This window comes from Panthera onca, chromosome A1, assembly GCF_046562875.1.
Source record: "Panthera onca isolate mPanOnc1 chromosome A1, mPanOnc1 haplotype 2, whole genome shotgun sequence".
NCBI classification, from domain to species: Eukaryota; Metazoa; Chordata; class Mammalia; order Carnivora; family Felidae; genus Panthera; species Panthera onca.
This window is the reverse complement of record NC_138339.1, coordinates 102,352,778-102,374,766: the sequence shown is the minus strand read 5'-3', so window position 1 is coordinate 102,374,766 and position 21,989 is coordinate 102,352,778. Positions and strand designations below refer to the sequence as shown.

Genomic DNA, 21,989 nt, shown 5'->3' with positions numbered 1-21,989 from the left:
TAAGGATGGACGAAATGACATACAGGGATTTTTCTCTGAAAATTTTAAGGACAGGAGAAAACGAGGGTGTACATCAAAGGTTGGCAAACAAGGGTCTATGGACCACACCTGGTCTGCAGCCTATTTCTGTACAGGCTCTGGGCTAAAAAGAGTTTTTACATTTTTAAAGGATTGTATATAGAAAAGAGCCATATGAGGCCCAAGATTGTTATCCTTAGAAAGTGGGTAGTTACTTGGGGCACCTGGGTGGCTCAGTCAGTTGAGCGACTGACTTCGGCTCAGGTCATGATCTCAAGGTTTGTGAGTTTGAGCCCCGCGTTGGGGTCTGTGCTGACAGTTCGGAGCCTGGAGCCTGCTTCAGATTCTGTGTCTCCCTCTCTCTCTCTCTGCCCCTCCCCCACTCATGCCCTGTCTCTGTGTCAGAAATAAACATTAAAAAAAAAAATTAAAAAGAAAGAAAGTGGGTAGTTACCTCACCCAAACACGTATATTACCCTATCTTTCTGGGCAAGGTAGACTCTGCTCCAAGGTGGGCCAGTACTATCTCAAGATTTTTCAAGCAGGAAGTAAGAAGGAATTATCCTCAAATCTATTCAAATAAATTTCTTAACAAATGTAAAAATGGTTATTTTTCTGTGTGGTGGGAGAAGAGTTTAAATGCAGCTGAAGCCTCCTTATATACATCTCCTGATCCTATTCCTATCACATTGTCCTTCTTCACAGATAAATAATATCCTCAACTCTTTCTCATTCTAAAGCGTTTTCACACTCTTACATTTTCTACATGCATCCATATAAACATATAAGCCAGGGCATTGCTTTGCATGTTTTCAAACTACCTAAATGTTATGCTGTATGATTCTTTTTTTTTTTTTAATGTTTATTTTTGAGAGAGAGCATGAGCGGGGGGGCAGAGAGAGAGCGAGAGACAAGGATCTGAAGGGGCTCCATGCTGACAGCAGAGAGAGCCAGATGCGGGGCTCGAACTCAAACCATGAAATCATGATCTGAGCCGAAGTCAGACGCTTAACCGACTTAACCAAAACACCCAGGTGCCCCTGTATGAATGATTATTCACCATGCTTTTTTCCACTCATTACATTTTTGAGAGAGCCAAGCTGAGATGTACTGCTTTAGTTCATCCTTTCTCAATGCTGGATGGCATTCCATTGTACAAGTCTATCATGGTAGTTTCCATATGTGTATAGATGCATCTCTGGGCTCTCTCCATTTAGTTCCAAAAGTCTAAGACAACATCTCATTTTTAGTTACCATAGCTTTCGAAGTCTTGTTATCTAGTAGACCAATCATTTTAGTCTTTTTGAAAATATCTTAGTTATTCTTAGCCCTTTACTCTTTCATTTGCATTTCAGGATCATCTTTTCAGGTTCCACAAAAAATTTTGCTGAGATTTTGGTTGGAACTGCATTAGCTTATAGAAGAAATCTGAGAGTTAGTGTCAACTAGTTTAAAACAAATTAAATGAAAAGATGTAGTTGAAAGCCTGGAGGGAAATACACTAAAAAGAAAGTGATTTTTCTTTTGTAAGTTGCAGCCCAATTTTCCAAAACACAATAGGCCACACAAATAGGAATTCTGAATTTCTACATCGGGGATGGGCGGGGGAACAGTAAAATAAAATAAATGGGAATGTTGACAGCATTAAAGATCTTCAGACATTCTGAGCTGCTCCTGTATACTCCAAACATCAGAGCTAACATCACTGGAAGCAGTCCCTCAATTTCTATCTCAACTGTTTAAATGTTCTGTCATGCTCCCAGCCCTCAGAGGAGACCTCTCCTTTCAGTTCCAATGTGCACTGTGATCATTGATTCAATAACATCTTATCGGACATCAGTTTTGGTGCAGGTTGTCCCTAACTGGCAACTGATCACTTCTGGGCTTCTCTCCCTTCTCCACAGATGAGAAGTAGATGACTTTCTGCTGCCCCCTTCTGGTTTTTGGCCGCTGTAAGCTTAGCAATAAGGGTAGATACATGGGACCTTCAATTAGTTGTCTCTTAGGGTCAGAGAGTGTCTCCCCAAATTGTGATATCCTTTCCATCTGAGTGTTAAACTAGGAGTATTCATAAGCATCTATTTCTCCCTATCCCTGAGTCCTGATACTCTGCACCTTGATGCCTTAGGTGAGGGTAGTGACAATAGTGAAGGACTACTTAGCAACTGAAATTAGAGTTCAAAATGTTTTCCCTAAGGAGAGAGATTTGAGGAAGAAATAGTCCTTGCTCTTCAAGATGTTACAATGCATCATAGACAATATTAAAGCTAAAACTTACTGAGCACCAACCTACTTGGTCCCAAGACTGTTCTAAGGATCTACTCTAAAGTACGAGAATTATTTTAATCCCTATTTTGATGAGGAAACTGAGGGACGGAGACTATAAGTGACTAAATCAAACAGCTAACAGATGGCACATCTGGGATTCAAATCTAGCCAGATTGGCTCCAGAGGCCATGCTCTTTTCCTTTATTTATTTATTTTAAAAATTTTTTAATGTTTATTTTTGAGAGAGACAGAACATGAGTGGGGGAGGGGCAGAGAGAGAGGGAGACACAGAATTTGAAGCAGGCTCCAGGCTCTGATCTGTCAGCACAGAGCCCAACGTGGGGCTCAAACTCACGCACTGTGAGATCATGACCTGAGCCGAAGTCGGACGATCAACCAACTGAGCCACCCAGGCGCCCCTCCTTTTTTTTTAACCTTTATTCATTTTTGAGAGAGGGACAGAGTGCAAGAGGGGGAGGGGCAGAGAGAGAGGGAGACACAGAATCCAAAGCAGGATCCAGCCTCTGAGCTGGCAGCACAGAGCCTGATGCGGGGCTCAACCTCACAAACTGTGAGGTCATGACCTGAGCTGAAGCCTGATGCTTAACTGATTGAGCCACCCAGGCACCCCATCCATGCTCTTATCTACTATACTATACTGTTCCTCAAGTAAAGAAAAAATAAGAAATACATATTTCTGACTAGTCAAAGAAAAAAAAAAAAAAAAACCAACTAAGCACCCCTGAGTAGATAAAAGAAAATTCTCTGGAAGAGGGTCAGAGAGATCATATTCAAATGGCGAAAATCAGGGCAAATTTATGGATGTAGCAGTATTTGGTTGGGACAGGCCTTAAAAGAAAGGTTGCATTTTATCAGAAGGAGATGGGGAGAGGCCAAAGAGAAGAAAACATGTGGTGCACTCAGAGAATAGCAGTCCATTTCTGGTTGGAGTGTGAAAGCTCTGTGAAAGTGTGCCATCCGTGTTAACAGATAGTACCTGCTATTATCTCAGGAAATGGAGGGCTATAACAAGCTGTGTGTGTGTGTGTGTGTGTGTGTGTGTGTATACATACACACATATATATATCAAAACTCTGCGTGGCTTTCATCAATGAAGACAAATGGCCGATCTGCATTTCAGCTCTTGGTAACATCCAACACAGAGCCATCTAATAGCCAGTGTGTCATAAATATACTGATTATGTGCTATACTGGCCTGGAGTTGGACAACCTGGTTTTATGTCCCAGCCTTGCCCATTACTAGCTATGAAATGTGGTACACCATGGGTCTTAAAATCAGCATTGCTATTAAAAAGAAGAACAGAATAGATCTCAAAATATAAAGTGTGTATGGTAAAAACAAACATAACTGGAAATCTATCAAGAAAATCATTACAGCATGGGCACCAAAGAGAATTCACACCAATTACTTCTAGTTCCTCAAGTGTCCTGTTGCCTAGACACATGGCATCTGAAAATACTTCGGAATTTACTTGCCAGTGGCCTCAAAACTCATGATGAAATCAGTTCTCACAAAGGTCTTCTTGAAACTTCTGTGTAACTACTATCTTTCCCTTAAATACCATACCAGCTCCTGAGAAAATTTCTTAATTATCTCTAAATCAAACTGCCTTACATGCAAAATCCTGCTGAAGACACTCTAAGCATAAGACATTACAGTTATGTCTTTCTGTCCTATAGCTATAATTTCTGCTACCTTGATAATGACTTTGCAGTTATGAAAACAGCCAAGAAAATGATTTTTTCTTTTTCTGATCAAAGGACTTTATGCTCTGGAAAAAAACAACTTGGGATATATCTTTTTATATGAAACTACATAACTTTTTTTAGGTTTAATCCACAGAGGGTTCAGCAGCTATCAAAATAGATCTATTTTGCTTTTAAATTCCATGTATATGCAAGGCATCAAGAATAGGTGCTTTGTGGGCCCTCCAGAGAAAGATAATAGGAAAGTATCAAAAACATACAAAAAACTGGCTTCTTGGAAAATAAGAGTGAATACCCAGCTTCTTATACCAAGAGATTTACTAAAAGTATTTACAAAGAAGACAGCAAATGAAGAATGTCACCCAAATCCAAAAGAGATTAAGAGATCCCCTTACACTTTCTGTTGTTTATCTATATTCACTAGTTTTTCTATGGATATTCATAGTTAATGTGGCTGAAAATTCAACTCCACTATTTAAGTAAAGTCCTGGGTAAGAAACTAAACAAAAACCAGAATCTCAGGCTTTCAAAGTCTGAGGTTTCTGGTGATAAGGTCTAGCTTCTAGATCAATGGGATTGAGAAACACAGAATTTTAGATATGCATGGTGACTTGGGAAGCATCCAAGATCAGATGCTCATCCAGAAAGCTAATCTCCAGAGAGTTCATTAACTGGCTCCAAGTTACAGATCAAAGTGGAAACTAAATTGGTCCTAAAATCCATGTCACCTATTTCCTGCCATCCTGATTCCTTCAGGGTCTTTACACTTTTTTTTTCATAATTATGCATTTTTCTTACAGTTGTATGTCTGTATATGCTAGTTTTTTTCTGAGTTTAATTAGTTTTATGTTACTCTGTTATAAGGTATTCAAGTATTCACTGAGTCTTTATGTTCTGCTTTATTCCTTAGACTGCCTTAGGACAAAGAACTGGCACTATGAGATACGTTGGTCTAACTGATGAGCCTGTGAATTGGAAGTGAGGCCTTCATCTGTAGCCAGTGCTTGGATTTGTTACGTGGCTCGTAAGAGATTGCTTAGCCTGCCTGCCCAAGTCTCAATTTCATAGACTCGGAAAGTTAACAGGACTTGAGAGAATGCCTACTCCAAAATTTCCCAGCTGGCACTAGGACATCAGGAAGACCCCAACATAGGTATAAGTTTTCCAGCTGTTCTTTCTCCAAAAGTCTGTGACTAGTTCCTCTGAAACAGTTCAAATGTGGTTGGTAGATATAAGATGTGATATAGCAAACTCAGAAATCTGTACATGTACAGTAAAAACACCAAAGAAAAACCTACCATCTTGCTGTCTTGCTGTCTAAATCTGCTTCCGGTTCAATACTTCCATCAATGGACTAGCCATTTTCTCATTTACCTGAAGTTCCATTTTCACCTCATTTTTGATCCTTGTTTTGTATCATCACATTCAACCTGTCACTAATCCTGTTGATCGATTTTTTTCCTTCCTATGTGTAAAACATTTCTCTCTTCATTTCCACTGTCAACTACCACACAACAGGCCTTTTATCACCTTATGCAGACAATTAATTTCCCTTCAACACTTATCCCTTTCAATCCAAAATTTACTGTTATTAATATTCCTGAAATACCTTTATTATGATACATACTTCTCAAGAATCTACTGAGGGACACCTGGGTGGCTCAATCAGGTAAACATTCGACTTCGGCTCAGGTCATGATCTCGAGGGTCATGAGTTCGAGCCCTGCGTCGTACTCTGTGGTGACAGCTCAGACACTGGAGCCTGCTTTAGATTCTGCGTCTTACCCCCGCCCCCAGTCTCTCTGTTCCTCCCCCACTTGCACTCTGTCTCTCTCTCTCTCTCTCAAAAATAAAGATTTTTTAAAAATTTAAAAAAAGAATCTACTGATAACTATGTTGAAGATCTTTTTAAAATTTTTCTTTGAATAATATATATCTATGATATGAAATTCAGAAGGTACAAGAGAGAATTCAGTCAGTAGTCAACCCAGGTCTTTAAAAAAAAAAAAAAAAATCACCCAGGACTGTTCCCCCAAAGAAACCAGTTTTACCAATTTTTGTGGGTATATATATGCCATTCCAGAGACAGTCTATGCATATAAACACATATACACACATATGTATCAAAGTACATATACACATATTACATTTACATAGAATCCACGATGGTAATGTAATGAAAAAAGTCTATACTTTTTTTCACTGAATGCGTTTTATAACTTGTTCCATTGGAAATATGAATAAAGTTTTCATTCTTTTCATTGCCCTGTATTGTACTGTTAATAATTAATCACGCCCCTGTAGATCAACATAATCTTTTACTTTTTGTAATGGATATTATTTCATAGGTGTGTGTGTATGTGCATTATGTGTGTGAGAACACACCCTAAAACTGATATGGGATGCAAAGGACCTGAACCAGCCAAAATGATTCTGGAAAAGAACCAAGTTGGAGGACTTAGAATAGCTAATTTTAAGACTTATTATAAAACTAGAGGCATCAAGACAGTGTGGTACTGGCATCAAGATAGCAATGGAACATAGGTCAATGGAACAAAACAGTACTGAAGTAGACTCACACATATACAAACAACTGATTTTCCACAGAAACTCAAAGGTAATTCAGTTCAAAAAGAATAGACTTTTCAACAAACGGTGCCGATACAACCAGGTATTCTTATGCCAAAGAATTACCTTTGATTCTTACCTCACACCATATACAACACATAACCCAGAACGGATCACAGTCCAAACTATGAGGCCTAAAGCTAGGAACTTAAAGGAAACACAGGAGAAAAATCTTTATGCTGTTGGGCTAGGCAAAAACTTCTCCACTGGTGGCAAAAGCACAATCCATAAAAGAAAAGAACTGACAAACTGGACTTCCATCAAAACTAAAAACTGCCCTCTGAAAATCACTGTTAAGTGAACAAAAAGACACAACTATGAGATAAAGAATTCTTAACACCCACTAATAAAAACGCAAGCAATCAAATAAAAAGAAAAATAGGAAAAGGAGTTGAACAGTCACGTTACCAAAGGAGACGTAGACACGGCAGAAAAGCACATGAAAAGATGTTCTACATCATGAGTCATTTAGGCAAAAATAAATTAAGACCACAATGAGATACCACTAAACCCTATTAATAAGGCTAAACGTGTTGGCAACAATGTGGAGGATCTGGAACTGCTGTTGGGATGGTAAGACAGTAAAACCACTTTGAAAAACAGTTCGGAAAATGTCTACCTACCATATGCTCCACCCATTCCACTCCCAGGTATTTACCACAAAGAAATGAAGGCATCGGTCCCTACAAAGCTTCGTACATAGATGTTTGCAGCTGCCTGGACTGCTATGGACTCCTAGGATGAGAGCCTCCAGGGGACTCATCACTCCGGAAAAATAAAGTACCTATCTAAGGTATCAGATCCCGCTGGGAAAGCTAGGTAGCATGTGTGGACAAAAGCCAGGAAAATACCCTTGAAGGTCACCCCTCTGGTATGATGAGGCCCCCAGGCTGCAGTGAGACTGGTCAGGAGTTAAGTGCACAGTCTAAAGGAGCTGGGGACACAGTCCTCACCCTAACTCCCAGCACACTGCTCCAGCGGGTCTTTGGCAAGGTGCAGACAGTGCCCCTGACAATGGACTATTCTCTATTGCAGAGCCATTAACAGTAAGAAACTGTCTCCTAGGCCTGTGGTAAGGATTAGCAAATAAGAAGTAAATAAAGCACTCGGCAATATTAAAGAATGGAAGTGTTTTTTAAAAATGCTGTTACAAGTCATTTCCCTCCTCTTGGGCTCTTACTCATTTCTTAATAACGTTGAAACATAATGACACCTGGCAACAGGCTAACAGAAAAATCTCTGATTTCCTTTCATTGCTGTAATACACAATCCCCATGCCTGCAAAGGAAAATTACTACTGCTTAAGCTCCTCATCAGCTCCCACCTTCCCCTCTTTCGACAGACAGACACAGATTCTTACAACATGGGCCTAGGGTAGTGCGCTCACCTTCCAAGGAGCCACAGGGGTATTTTTGTTTATTGAAAGAATGGAGCTATTTTGGACCGTCCTTTTTTAGACTGGCTGCCAACCTGGGACCTGGAGACATGCAGGCTGCCATCTGCCTCACCCCAGCTGTTGCTGACCTGCCATCCGTCCCCAACCACGGATGCCTGCTATCTGCCAGGTCAGTTAAGCAACTCAGGAGAGATGCTTGAGGCTAAGGTACGGTGTGGATGAATGTGTTGGCAGCACACAGCCTCCCACACTCACTACCTTGACTTACGCTCATTAATGGGTGGCAGGTCACTCCCCATGACAATACGGAGCTGTATTCTGAGGAAAAAAAACCTTCTCATGCAGCTCTGTGACAATCTCTTCTTATTATAAGGCAATGAATTCAGTATTCCCCACATTTTTGCTAAAAACCAAGACTATTTTTAAAAAATGTTACATTCTTAAAATAGAGAGAATATGTTATGTACATCAGAAATTTCTATCACTTAGCCTTCAAGAATGTTAATTGTGCTGCAGATTAAATTATCAGTTCTGATTACTGACACTCTGACAGTAAAAGGAACAAGTTTAATTTTATGCATGCTAAACTGCCATGGTCTCAAAAGTATCGGAAAGTCTAAATAAGACTTTAAAGATGTAATTTGCAAGCATCCTTGGTGAAGAGGAAGATACACATGGAAAGAAGGAGTTTCTATGGCTTGACTTTGCATTCAATTCAGTAATCAAATACCAATACAGGAATTGTTAAAGCTTGTTAGAACCATGAAAACAATGGCTTTAAATGATGCCATAATTTTACCGATGACATACAGTTTTATCTCCTGAAAATGGAGATTACAGCCTGCCTCGGGGATCACGTGTATATATGTGGGCAGCACACATGGACTTGGGGAGTCCTGAGCTCAGAACTATTGACAAGGTAGCCTGACAAAGAGACGCTTTTCACCAACTGATAAAGGAAAACTCTAGGTAAGCTCACTATAACAGACTTCAAGATGACAGATCTTAAAAGGGATGTCTTGTGGAGAAAAAGCTAAGACCACAGCCTCTAGAAACCAAGTACCATCAACAACCCAGAGACTACACAAAATATAACACATTTCCTCCTATCTCTTAATTTTAATTTTCTCCTGCTTTACCATGCTCTATACTCTGGTCTCTATGGAATTCCTTCTGTCTCAGTTTCCTCGAAAAAAAAGCATACTGGGACCCTTACTGATAATATCTTCCACTGTGCAAACACTACTGTTTTCACAGTACTGTCCCTCTGTTTACATTACATCCTTTTGGCTTCCCTTCTCTGCCTGGGTTAGGCAGCCGCTTACGTGCACACCATCTATGTTGGCTGCTCTCAGTGAATCTCTATGCCTTAGTCTGGGCATCAGTAAAATAAAGATGCAAATCTAATTCTTAGGAATGTTGTAAGTTTATAGTAAAGCAAAGACAGAAAGACATTTTTCTTCAAACGCCAAAGAGAGGGTACAGGGTAGGAAACAGAAATTAATCCTATGCCCGAGGGAAAAATATTTTGCTCAACTCCTTTTCACACTAACACGGGGCATATAAAACTCTTTTTTAGCAAATATAGAGCATAACTGAGCTGTCAGCTTCTTATGCATGCCTAGCAGTCAGATGCCCTGTGAAGGGCCCTTTCCTCTCAGCAGCCATCGGTTGCACAGTTACTTTTCTCCTCAGTGCCTTAACACCTCTGCTTACTGCTAAGCAGCATCATGGCTTCTCCCTCACCAAGCCCAGAGAACAGATGGGTGGCAATACCAAAACCGGGCAGAAGTGTATCCTGCTCAACCCCGCCCCTGCAATGATCTCCTGCCTACAGCATCTCTGGCCAGTCTGCACCTCTTCACTTTCCCCACATCTTCTTCAAGCTCTGTGGAGAAGCTTATGAGACTGGCTGTATTTAAGCTTTCATTTGGAAAACAGCACACCTATAAACCATATGTTCGTCTTACTCTATAAAGTCTAAACTAAAATAAGAAAAGAAAGCCTTCTTTGTAAGAAGGAAAAAACAAAGACCTAGAAAATTTCAAAAGGCCTGGAGGAAACCTAAGCAAAGGACTTTTCAAACACAATCTCATAGCAGGGTTCCTGACATTTCTTTGTGGCATGAATTCTCCGGCAGTCTGATGAAGCTCATAAACTCCTCAGAATGATGTTTTAAATGCATAAAATAAAAGCACACAGGATCACAAAGGAAACCAGTTACAGTGAAATTATCAAAATATTAAAAAAATCCTTAAGATGTGGGAACATGTGCTTCTGTATTAATGCACGAATTAACACTATCTAGCAGTAGTTTAATTCCAAATGCAATGTTTATGTATTATTATTATTTTTTTTTGAGAGAAAGAGAGAGAGAATGAGTAGGGGGAGGGCAGAGAAAAGAGGGAGACACAGACTTTGAAGCAGGCTCCAGGCTCTCAACTGTCAGCACAGAGCCCAAAGCGAGGCTCAAACTCACGAACCACGAGATGATGACCGGAGCCAAATAAGCTACCCAGGGCCCCCCCAAATTTAATTTCTAAGCAGTGATGAGCATAATTTGTCAAGAGATCTGCAACAAACGTGTGAGATTTGAAAAATCTGCTTTTATTAGTGAGAAAGACACAGATGCTGCTTATAATACTGTGATCTGTTGCAAATATTCATAATTGAAGGAAATGCTAAATATTATTGAGAGTTTAGTGAAAATAAATACATAGTTTTATTCTCATTGAAGTTCACAGACCTCTCTACATTCTCTCCGCAGACCCCAACATATACATAAAGCAGTTGGAGGCACAGCTTCCCTGGCTTAAACAGAAGCAGAAACAGAAGCAGAGAGCTGGTGGCAGCATTGCCTGGCTTCTCTGTCACTGCCTTTTCCTCCCAGGCCCACAGCCCCGAGGCCCCTGTGAGCGATCAGCTCCAAGGCTTGTTGGAAGCAGCTTGAAAAGCACTCACAAAGAAGGTACTATTCGGCCTGTTGACAGTACGAGTGCAATAGCACGTCTATGCCTATTTTCCCACTCTCCCAGCCGTATCTATACATATGGTGTGAACAGAGTATGTGGGGGATCGGGTTCTTCTTACCTCATTTTCTGTTCACTTTTTTATTCTCCTATTTTAATCTTGTTTCCTTTATTTTGTTAGAGCCCACCAGTTCTTAGCATGCCTTCTCTTGTTTCTTACTGACGGATTTTGTTTATTGTACTTCAGTTCAGCGCTTGTGCTGTTGTACTCATTTTTACTCTTGGTTTTATTTTCCCATTAGATGTGTAGAATATTATCAGGGACTCTTTTTCTTGTCAACCTATATAGTGTCTGGTTTTAACTGCTTTAATCACCTTTAGTTCACATTATTCCTTTGTTTAAAGCATCACTGCCCTTTCCTCGTTTTTGATTTTGTTTGTTCGTTGTTGTTGTTTAATGAATGGTGGGGGGAAAAGCTGATCATCAGGTTGCAGTCCCCCCGGGGTCAAATAGGGGTGTTTGGATATTCTTTTCCCTCATACTCTCTCAAACGCAGCCTTTCTAACTCTCCTTAAAAGATCCCTGGAAATCTCAATCTTGAAGCCTCTAAACTTTTAAACCTGTGTCCCTCAGGAGAGTCAAAGGCTAAAATTCTCTCCTGGGAGGATAGAATGGTAACAAGCCGGCCTGTGCCAGCAGCACCCTGAACTGCTGGAACTTGTGCACCTGAGTCAACGGCAGATGCTCAGTCAGCCCTCCACTGGTCACGCAAGGTTCCAAACTTCTCTGGCTCTAATACTGCTTACATCATCAGTGGGGAGACCGATCACTAGAAGATGGGAGAACACAGCAGTTAGGCTCTACTTGCTGAGCCTGACCCGCACAGGCTGAGGCAGATAAAGAGTTGAGCTAACGACAGAGGTGGCAGCCCAAAGTCCTGTTGTGTGCCCTACCCTCAAAGATGGTACTGCCTGGGGAGTGAGAAATCCTCCCAAGAAGCTGTCAGTTATTTGGGATTAAGAAATGGCTTCATTTCCTTACTCTAGACTGGTGATCATAAACTTCTCTAAGATGTCTAAAGTCATCCCATGTGGGGATGCCGGGCACCACAACCACTACATGCTGAAGACCTAACTGGTGGCAATACCACAGGCCCTTGGTGTCTTTTGGATCGACATTCCTGACTTCAATTAATGCAGAGAAACCTTGAGAGTTCATTACTTGTAACTTCTAATTTTGCTGAGGCACAACCTTTATATATTCTCTAAAGCTAGAAAGCAGGAATGAGACATTTAGCTAATGAGTGAATGTAGCCAACCTCCATTATCTACATCTTGATGCAGTTTTTTGGGGTTATACCTAGTCCCATACACATATAACAGTAATTTCATGAAGTCACAAAAATGTTTATTTCTTTAAAAAAAAAAGGCTGAGAAAAAAGAGAGCCAATTTTCTTGGCAATGGAAGGGAGGAGAAACAACAGAAATAAAGTGATGTCATTGTTAGAACAATAGTTTTGTTTTTTTTATTGAAGTATAGTTGACATTCAGTATATTAGAACCTCAGTTTTGATTAAGCAAAGGATGGGATGTCAAATTAAACAGTGACTCATCTTAAGATGGGTAAGAGTCTTCTATATAACCTATATGGAAACAGGAGAAAGAGTTTAGGAAACTTTCAGTAAGAGTCTAGGCCTAACAAAACTGACATCATGAGAGGAATCATGATGGTCTTAAAGGCGGGACTTAAATTTCTCAGTTAAACTTTAACGTATGAGGAATGGGACAGTCTTTAACTTGGTCTCTATACTCCAGCACCTTGGACACAGCCTAGGCATGTAACAGGTGCTCAGTAAACACTTGCTGAATGTTGAATCACTGAAATCAGTTATATACTACAGAGGTACTTGCAAATTTGGGTTGTATTTCTTCCAAAATCATGGCACTGTGTCCCACAGGACAGAATTCTAAGAAATAATTTCTCTTTAGACATTGGAACTATTTTCTGCATTTTGCCATCAACAAAGCAAAAGAACAAGAACTGGGAAGATGGTGGCCTGAATACACTTTCCACCACAGGCAAAAATAACTATCAAAGGAGCCCTACGGTGCCAAAGAACCACTAAAAAAGGCAGGGCTTACTCTCATTAAATAATACATTTATATTTAGGAGAGCACTTGCAATTATGATTTCAGGACTAGAATTTAAAATTATGAAATGATTAAAGGCAATCTTAAATTTCAAATAAATGCTTTTAATGGCGCCTGGGTAGCCCACTTGGTTGAACGTCTGACTCTTGGTTCCAGCTCAAGTCATGATCTCACTGTTCATGGGTTCGAGCCCTATATCAGGCTCTGAACTGGCAGCATGGAGCCTGCTTGGGATTCTTTCTGTCCCTCCCCTGCTACCACGTGCACACAGTATCTCTCTCTCAAAAATAAACTTTTAAATAAGTATATTTCAGGTGTGAAATCTAATGTAATTAAGATTTACATTTGTACACAAAACACCAAAAAGGTGGCAGAATTTACCCAATTCAGAAAGAAAGAAAAAAAAAAGGCTCATTTCTGTGTAGCAAAATCATGTAAAAGAAAATTGAATACATTTTCATTAATATAAAGAAAGCTTTAAAAAATGTACCTAGGGGATACCTGCATGGCTCAGTTGGTTGAGTGTCTTACTTTGGCTCAGGTCATGATCTCAGGCTCATGAGTTCAAGCCACGCATCCAGTTCGTTGCTATCATTGTGGAACCCGCTTGGGAGCCTCTGTTCCCCTCTATGCCTGCCCCTCTCCCACTTATGCTCTCTCTCAAAAATAAAATAAACATTAAAAGAAATAATAAAAAATACCCAGATGGAAAAAATAAAAAACTCTCTTAAAACAAAGGACAAATGGCAAATTCTAATGTAATGCTTACTAAGAACATTTTTTAATTAATTTATGTATTTTGAGAGAGAGAAAGTGCAAGCTAGGGAGGGGTAGAGAGAGAGGGAGAGAGAGAGAGAGAATCTCACACAAGCTCCACTTTGTTAGCACGTAGCCAGATGTGGGGCTCGAACTCATAAACCATGCGATCATGACCTGAGCTGAAATCAAGAGTCAGGTGCTTAATCAACTGAACCACCCAGGCACCCCAAAACATTTTAAGCATCAGTTTGAATCTATTTTTGAAACCCAGGAATTGGAACAAATCATAAATCAGATTTTTTAAATCACAACAAGGAATCACAATAAAAAGTTGTAAGGTATCATTTTGATCTGATAGATGAAACTATAAGAAAAAAATCAGATTTATTTGACCAGTCCCTTATTTAACAAGCTTTAGGTTATTCACATCTTTTGCTACCACAGATGGTGCTGTAGTGAACAAGCTTCTTTTTCTTTGTACACACAGGTGAGTGTGTCTGTAGTTCACAGTAGGATTGTTCACAGCTGTGGGAAAGTATGAAGCAAATGTGGTAATATCCGTAAAGTTTTAAAATATAGTGTTAATTAAAAATAGGTGCTGAATAGTGGATATAGACTGCACTTCCATCTGAATAAGAAAGGGAGAGAAGAGATATATAAAATTGTTCACCTATCAGACTGACAAAAAATCTCAAAGTGTGAAAACACCTGTTGGCCAACCTGTAAAAACAGGCCTTTCTACTCCAGTGCTGGCAGTAATGTCAGCTGGTGAAATCTCAATAGAAAGAAATCTGGCAGCAGCTATTATAATTACAAATGTATACACTTATGGGGATTATGTGTAAAATTACATGTGTACAGGGTTGTTAATTACTATACTACACCTACTACAAAGAGACAGAGCAAACAACCTAAAGGTCCTGTAATAGAGAACTGGTTTAAATAATACATTCACAATAGGGAATATGATGCAGTTATAAAAAATGAGGAAGCTATCTATATACTGATATGGAAATATCTCCAAAACACAAACTTAAAAAGGTGCTAAACATTATGCATAATACCTACCACCCTTTGTGAGAGAATATATAGTCAAATCAAATGGAAAACTTACTTGTAAAGGTAATACTCTGCATGGTCTATCTCTTCTCTAGATGAAATGTTGTCCACAAACTGAAAGACAGAAAAATAAACTTTGAATACAGATTATGCTATATATTGGACCTGATTCACACAATGACCTTAAAAAAGATAGGACATCCAGGGGCACCTGGGTGGCTCAGCTGAGTAAGCATTCAACTTAAGCTCAGGTTATTATCTCATGGTTTGTGAGTTCGAGCCCCGTGTCGGGCTCTGTGCTGACAGCTCATAGCTTGGAGCCTGCTTTGGATTCTGTGTTTCCCCTCTCTCTCTGCCCCTCCCCAGCTCATGCTCACTTGCTCTCTCTCTCAAAAATAAATAAACTTAAAAAAATTTTTTTTAAAAGATAGGACATCCATTTTATTCGAACACTGTTCCCATGGTACGGCTCCATTCTTGAAACCCTTCTGTGCTAATGCAAGGAACACACAAAGCCTTCTGTTTTTCTATGTGTAGATCAACCTTGATAAGAAAAACTGTTTGAAAACCAAACATGAAACTTGCCCAGAACGAGAGAGCTCCTCCTACTATGTTTATAATTAGTTATCAATATTTCTCACCTACATGAGAACAGGTAGGTGAAAGGAGAAAGACTCTAATGGCTGAAAAAATATGGCCCAAGAGATGAAAATCTAAATTTAGAAAATGTAGCCTTACGACCATTTTTCCTACTCTGACCCTGCTATGAACCAGTCAACCTGTGATCCTTCCACCAACAAAGTCTTCCTTTGAACCATAAAATCCTTGTGTATGCTCCTAACTCCAAAGTAAAGAAACAAACAAAAAAAATTATTCCAAGGATGTATTCTATCCTATAGGAGACACAGGCAAAAAGGATGGAGTAGGACAAAATGCATGTTGTGCCTAAAATTGAAACTTTATGAAGAAAAAGAGCAAAAGTGGAGAGGCTTTCTAAAAATGTCTAGGACTTAAGGATTTTATTTAGAAATCTCATTAAGGAGCAGATAAAACACAATTCAAACACAGGACTTAAAGTTGAGAACTCATTCTCCTGAGCGAGTGTTTGCTGTGTGGCACAGACAGATGGTACAGCCACTCTGGAACTTAGCTGGTCCATCTGCATTAAAAGAATAAGGGCACCTACACTGAAGAGTGTGAGACGCCAGTGAGAAAATGTACGTGAAAGCTCTTTAAGCTCTCAAGTGCTGCTTAAACAAGTATCAGGTATTATGGCATTCAGAAATCTTATCCATCATGTAAGAGATGAGCAATGGCTTTTCAGTCCCCCTCTGAAAATTGAGGCTACACAATTTAGGTTATGACCTAGTTAAAACTGCTTCCCTACTAAAAGGAAAATATCAAGAGGCAGAAAGAAAAGACTGAGACTAAAAAGGATAAGGGTTTCTTTACTTTTCCTCATGTAAATTTAAAAACATCCTGAATTTTATGGTGCCATTAATTTCTACAAAGAATTTTCACAATTAAGATCTCATTTTAGCATACCAGCCCTGTGGGGAGATACTACTGATCCCACACTAGAAATGAGGAAATTGAGAGGGGCTCAATTGCCTAATGTCACAAAATGAATTCATGATAAAGAAAAGATCAGATCTACTTGAGGGAGGCAACAGAGAAAGACTTTGATGTCACAGAGATTTGGGTTTGAAGCTCAATTTTTCTATTTATGAACTGTGTGTACTTGAGTAAGTTATCAACCAGTCTGAGTCTTACATATAAAATGCAGTTAACAGTGCTTATCTCATACGGCCATTAAATGAATTAATAGAGGTAATGTACATTAAGAAGCTAGTACAATAGCTGGTATAGAAAGTGTTCAGTAACAGTTACTATCAATTACCATTCCTGATTTTCAGCCTAATATTACCCTCTGCTCCACTGCACTGCAGTATTAAACAGTAATATCCATTCTTTTATAGACTTTCTCAAATATCAAAATCACTTCCAATATTAACAAGTGAAATACTACTACTTTGAAGGGTGTATCAACATAAAAAAATCATAGTATCATAGAACAGAATATCATATCCTAGAAAAATTCAAATCAGATACACAACAATGATCACTGACACCAGAGTCTGGTAAATTTATTACTTTTTATTTCAGTTATAGAAATTTGCTACTTTACCACAAAATATCTATTAGTAACTACAAAAACATACCCTACTATGCAAGAGTATTTCCTATGAAAGGTAGTCTTTATTTACACAGCTTCATTTAAATAAAGAGTCTCTCATCCTCCTCCTTTGAAAATATAGATGTTTAAGTTTTCTTACCCGTGATATTGTTAAAGAACTAACAGGCAGCTTTTTCTCATATGTTTTATCCATTAAAGATGCTAGATCAGCTGTGAAGACAAAGAAGGAAAAAGAACGTTGTCAAATACATATATTTCTTAAGAAAAATCTAACAGATAACAACTCCTACCAGATGGGTGCCAACATAGTGAAGTCATTATTAAAACAGATGCTCTTTCTTGCTCTTTTTATAAATCATTTTTGTATAAATTAGAAAGGATGAAGGAATATTAGTAATATTTAAAAAAATGGTTTACTTAACTGGAGTAAGGATTATTTGTAAAATCCTACCATATATTTAGCTTTTTAATTTTTTTAACGTTTATTTATTTTTAAGAGAGAGAGAGAGAGAGCACACAAGCCAGGAAGGGGCAGAGAGAGAGGGAGACACAGAATCTGAAACAGGCTCCAGGCTGTGAGCTGTCAGCACAAGCCCGACACGGGGCTTGAACTCGCAAACGGCGAGATCATGACCTGAGCTGAAGTCAGACGCTTAACCCACTGAGCCACCCATGCCCTCGACCATATAGTTAGCTTTTAAACAGTGGATCAATAAAGTACCTCTGGAAGGAGATAGAATAAGGTGTTATCACTGACACTTTCCACGGAAAGGAATTACATAGTAGGGAACCAAAGAAAGGAGATCATTCGTTGCTTACACATTTATTCTTTTTGCATTTTGAACCAGGTAGCTAGCTGTATTAGCTCTTCAAAAATTTAAAGATTGGAATTTATGAAATGACTTTTACACATTTTCTGAACAAATCTGAGACGCATTCTGACTATGTTTAGTAATTTTTGGCCTGAACTAATTCCTATTCTGGTTGCTTTGAGCAGAATATCCACAGAAATACTTGGCATTCCTGAGATTACATTGTTATCTCAGAGTCTAAAAAGATCTGAAACACCAAGCAACATACTCTCAAAAGAATTATTTCACACCTTCTCATTGCTTCTCAAAGTTACAATATGTTCTTTCCCCTTCTTTCCTCCCCTGAGCTCATGGTTTTGTGTCTTCTTTCCCTGAGTATAAAATAGAAGCAATCAACAGAACTTCATCCTCCTCCCACCAGGTCTCCAAGCTACCAGCATCTATGCACATATACTCTGCCTTCTATTTTTGAATAAAGGATGAACTTTATCAAACAAAAACCAAAATGACAAAAACCTCCCTTAACCTCCTATCTCCTTCCAGATAACTTCTCCGTTGCTCTGTTCCCCTCAGCAGCAAGAGTTCTCAAATCAGTCATCCCTGACACAACTATTACTACTTCCTTAGGTCCTTTCTCTCTTGAACTCGTTCAAATCAGGTTTTAGTTTCCATTATTCCACTAACACCAAAGACCACCTCCACAGTGTTAAATCCAACGGTTAACATTTCATCCACATCTTACTTGACCTCTCACTAGCATGTTAACATAGTTGACCATCCTGTACTCTTTCTTCTCTTTCTTGGGTTCCTTTGCAAAATCTCCTCTTATTGACTTCTAAATGCTGGAGTGCCTAAGTCTCAGTGGTAGACTTTTCACCATCTTCTCAGTCCCTGGGTGATCTCATGCTCTCCCACAGCTTTAATATCATCTACAGATTATTTACTCCACGTATATATGCCTACCCTGACTTCTTTCTGCCTGTAACTTCAGACTTGTGTTTCCAACTGCAGAGGTGACATCTCCATTTGGATGCCTAACAGGTATCTAAACATGGCAGGTCCTCTTAATTCTCCAACCTTTCCCTCAGACTTGCTTTTCGCATCTCAGTAAACAGCTATTACATCTACTGGCTTATTCAGGTCAAAAACCTAGGTGTCTTCCTCAACCCCATTCTTTTTCACTCTATAACCAACTGTCAACAAGTACTAAAGGCTCTAGATTTGAAACATAAATATAAATATGTATTTTTTCCTACTACCACTGCTAATCTCACACCTCCCGACTAGTCATGTTAACTATTGCCCCCCCCCCCTTACAATCTAACCTCTACACAGCAGTCTGATCAAGACTTTTAAAAAAAGATAAATCAAATACTGTCATTTTCTCTTCTCAACCAGCCAACAGCTTTCTATCATACTTGGAATAAAATCCAAAATATTTTCTATGACCTACAAATGCCTCCATAAGCTAGTCTGTGTTTGGTTTTTTTTTTTTTTTTGTATTTTCTGTCTTTTACACTTAGAAGAAGCAGAGGTAATCAGTCAACAAGTAATTATTGAAGACCTATTGCTGTGCATTTAGCCATTTTTTTTCCTCTTTCCTTTCCCTGGAGTAATGCTCTCAACGACTCAGTAGCTACTGGGGGAAAGCAACACAAAACCCTAAAAACTTGATATAATGTAAAAGTAATTACTTTTCTTACAAATACCTTAAAGGGATTGATACCAGGTAATTAAAGACTATTAAAACACACACACATGGAGGTCTCTCAAACCTCTTCACATTAAGGCAAATTACTATTGTTAAACCTACTTGCTCAGAAAGTGATATTAAACAGCAGTCTCATGGTACCAAATCTTTTTGATATACGTTGGATTGAGTTGGCTTCTGTAGCGTGGTAACTCAAGATTCCATTTTAATCCTTCACACCAAGACATCTTCTTCAGTCAAGTGAAATTGGTTGCAGGGCCTCAAAAAAGCAACAGCTGCATAGCAAGCATCAGATGCATAACATTTGCATATTATAAGTCAGAGAGGGGTTTGCTGCTAAATATTCTATGTGACCAATCACCTTACACGATAGTGTTGGCGTGATGAATGAGGCAGAAAACTGCACAGAGCAGAGATGGCCAGGAAAGCTGGAGCAGCTGTGGCCTACAGAGGGCCAGCGCCATAGGGTTCTGGACCACGGACTTCAACAGCCAAAAAAACACTTCATGTTTCAGTGAGGGGCCCACAAATGCTCAGGTTTGGTTCAAAAAAATGTGCCACAGAAGATGCCTTCTTGCCTGTCATTCAGTTCCTCAGGAATATACACTGCAGCAGACAGCTGAGGTCCACAAGAGCCATATGGGAAAATACATCTTCATTTAACGAAACTTAAAGCTGTATAGACAATGTGAAAGTATGTCCAAGAAATGAAATGTATACTAGTATAAAATGCTCTTATCTGAAGAAAACAATACCATTGATGATTTAAGGTCATAAAAGATTTTATTTAAGGATCCTGCATGATTCCAAGTATAGGAGGGTACTTGTTCACAAACCCGGTTGAGGATTTGAATCATGTGCAGGATTTTAAAACTTTAAAACTTCAGGGGCACCAGCGTGGCTCAGTTGGTTAAGTGACCAACTCTTGATTTTGGCTTAGGTCATGATCTCACTGGTGTGTGAGATGGAGAGCCACTTAGGGCTCCAAGCTATCAGCATGGGATTCATTCTCTCTCTCTCTCTCTCTCTCTCTGTCGCTGCCCCTCTCCAACTTGCATTTTTTTCTCTCTCTCGAAATAAATAAACTTAAAAAAAAAAAAAAAAGAACTTTAAAACTTCAGATTCCTATGCTTCACACCCAGAGAGCGATTTTAATTCTGTAGGCCTGAAGTGAGACCAAGGAAATACAAATTTTTAAACAAAGGCCCCAAGAGATTGCAATGCAACCTCACAAGAACTAGAGTGAATTATGTTTGAGAACTGCCATGGAGAGAACACAAAACACATCTTCAATATTGCTCTTAAGTTCAAAGATGATATTAAACTGAATTCCATTTCTGGAATAAGGTGGAAAACACCTAAATAAAATATTTTTTAAAAATTCATATATATGACAGTTTTAGGTGAGAAATTATTAGATGGTTTTGGTTTTTTATGATTTCTATGTAACTGTACATGACTGTTAATCAGTAAACACTAAACTCTTTCTGGGCTTAAGATCTGTGTACCTTGGGAAAAATGGGTGAAGGGCATTAAGGAGGATACTTGTTGGGATGAGCACTGATTGTTATCGATAAGTGATGTATCACTGGATTCTAACTCCTGCAGCCAAGACTATACTGTATGTTAACTAACTTGAGAATACATTAAAAAAAAAATCTGTGTACCTCATCGAACTTACATAATAAACTAGATACAAATTATTGTTGTTACCTCCTAGAAGTGATCAGAACATAGAATATGAAGCTATGTTTCTGTTTCCAGTATTAAAATGCAAATACAGGCACACATGACATATGTACAGAAGCAAAAGAAGGAAGGAGGGAGTAGGAAACACCTAGAAACCATTCTGAATGTAGATGTTTAGATTTTCATGTATCCACTTGTCGGTCACCAGAAGCTTTAAAACAAATAGTTTCAATAAAGGAAAAATCTAAAGGCAAGCTTTATACGCATATATACTAAGAAAAAGAGACTAAAGGAGGATGATATGGAACTGAAAGATTAGGAAAGCTGGTTTCAGAAAATGTCAGGCTTCAAGCAAGGTTTGAAAAATCACTGCAACAAGCCAAAGGCCTCCACAGCTGAAATGACACAGCAAAACTAAACCTCAGCTAATGAGAGAAATGTTTGTAAGAGAGGACCACAGTGCTTTGCTTCACCCTAATTCAAACGAGTCAGCGGTGTATATACTTCTCTTTGATTCCGAAAGGGAGTTCTTTAAAAAAAAAAAAAAAAGAAGTGCTGAAAACCTAAAGGTATCCCTTACTTTATAATTACTTATAAACTGAAA

The 21,989-nt window shown here is 38.9% G+C and overlaps 1 protein-coding gene across 3 annotated transcripts in view; it reads right to left on the bottom strand.

Moving 5' to 3' along the window:
- The window catches only part of MRPS27 (mitochondrial ribosomal protein S27), an 87,241-nt gene that overhangs the window by 53,747 nt on the left and 11,505 nt on the right, over positions 1–21,989 (bottom strand). For 2 of the 3 annotated variants that reach the window (XM_078449126.1, XM_078449134.1), the window contains 2 exons: positions 17,313–17,383; positions 15,032–15,090 (listed from right to left, as the gene is read on the bottom strand). In XM_078449126.1, coding sequence (XP_078305252.1) covers positions 15,032–15,090; positions 17,313–17,383 — 130 coding nt within the window. Of the gene's footprint in view, positions 1–15,031; positions 15,091–17,312; positions 17,384–19,798; positions 19,972–21,989 lie in introns of all 3 variants that reach the window. The other variant, XM_078449137.1, reaches the window with a different exon arrangement.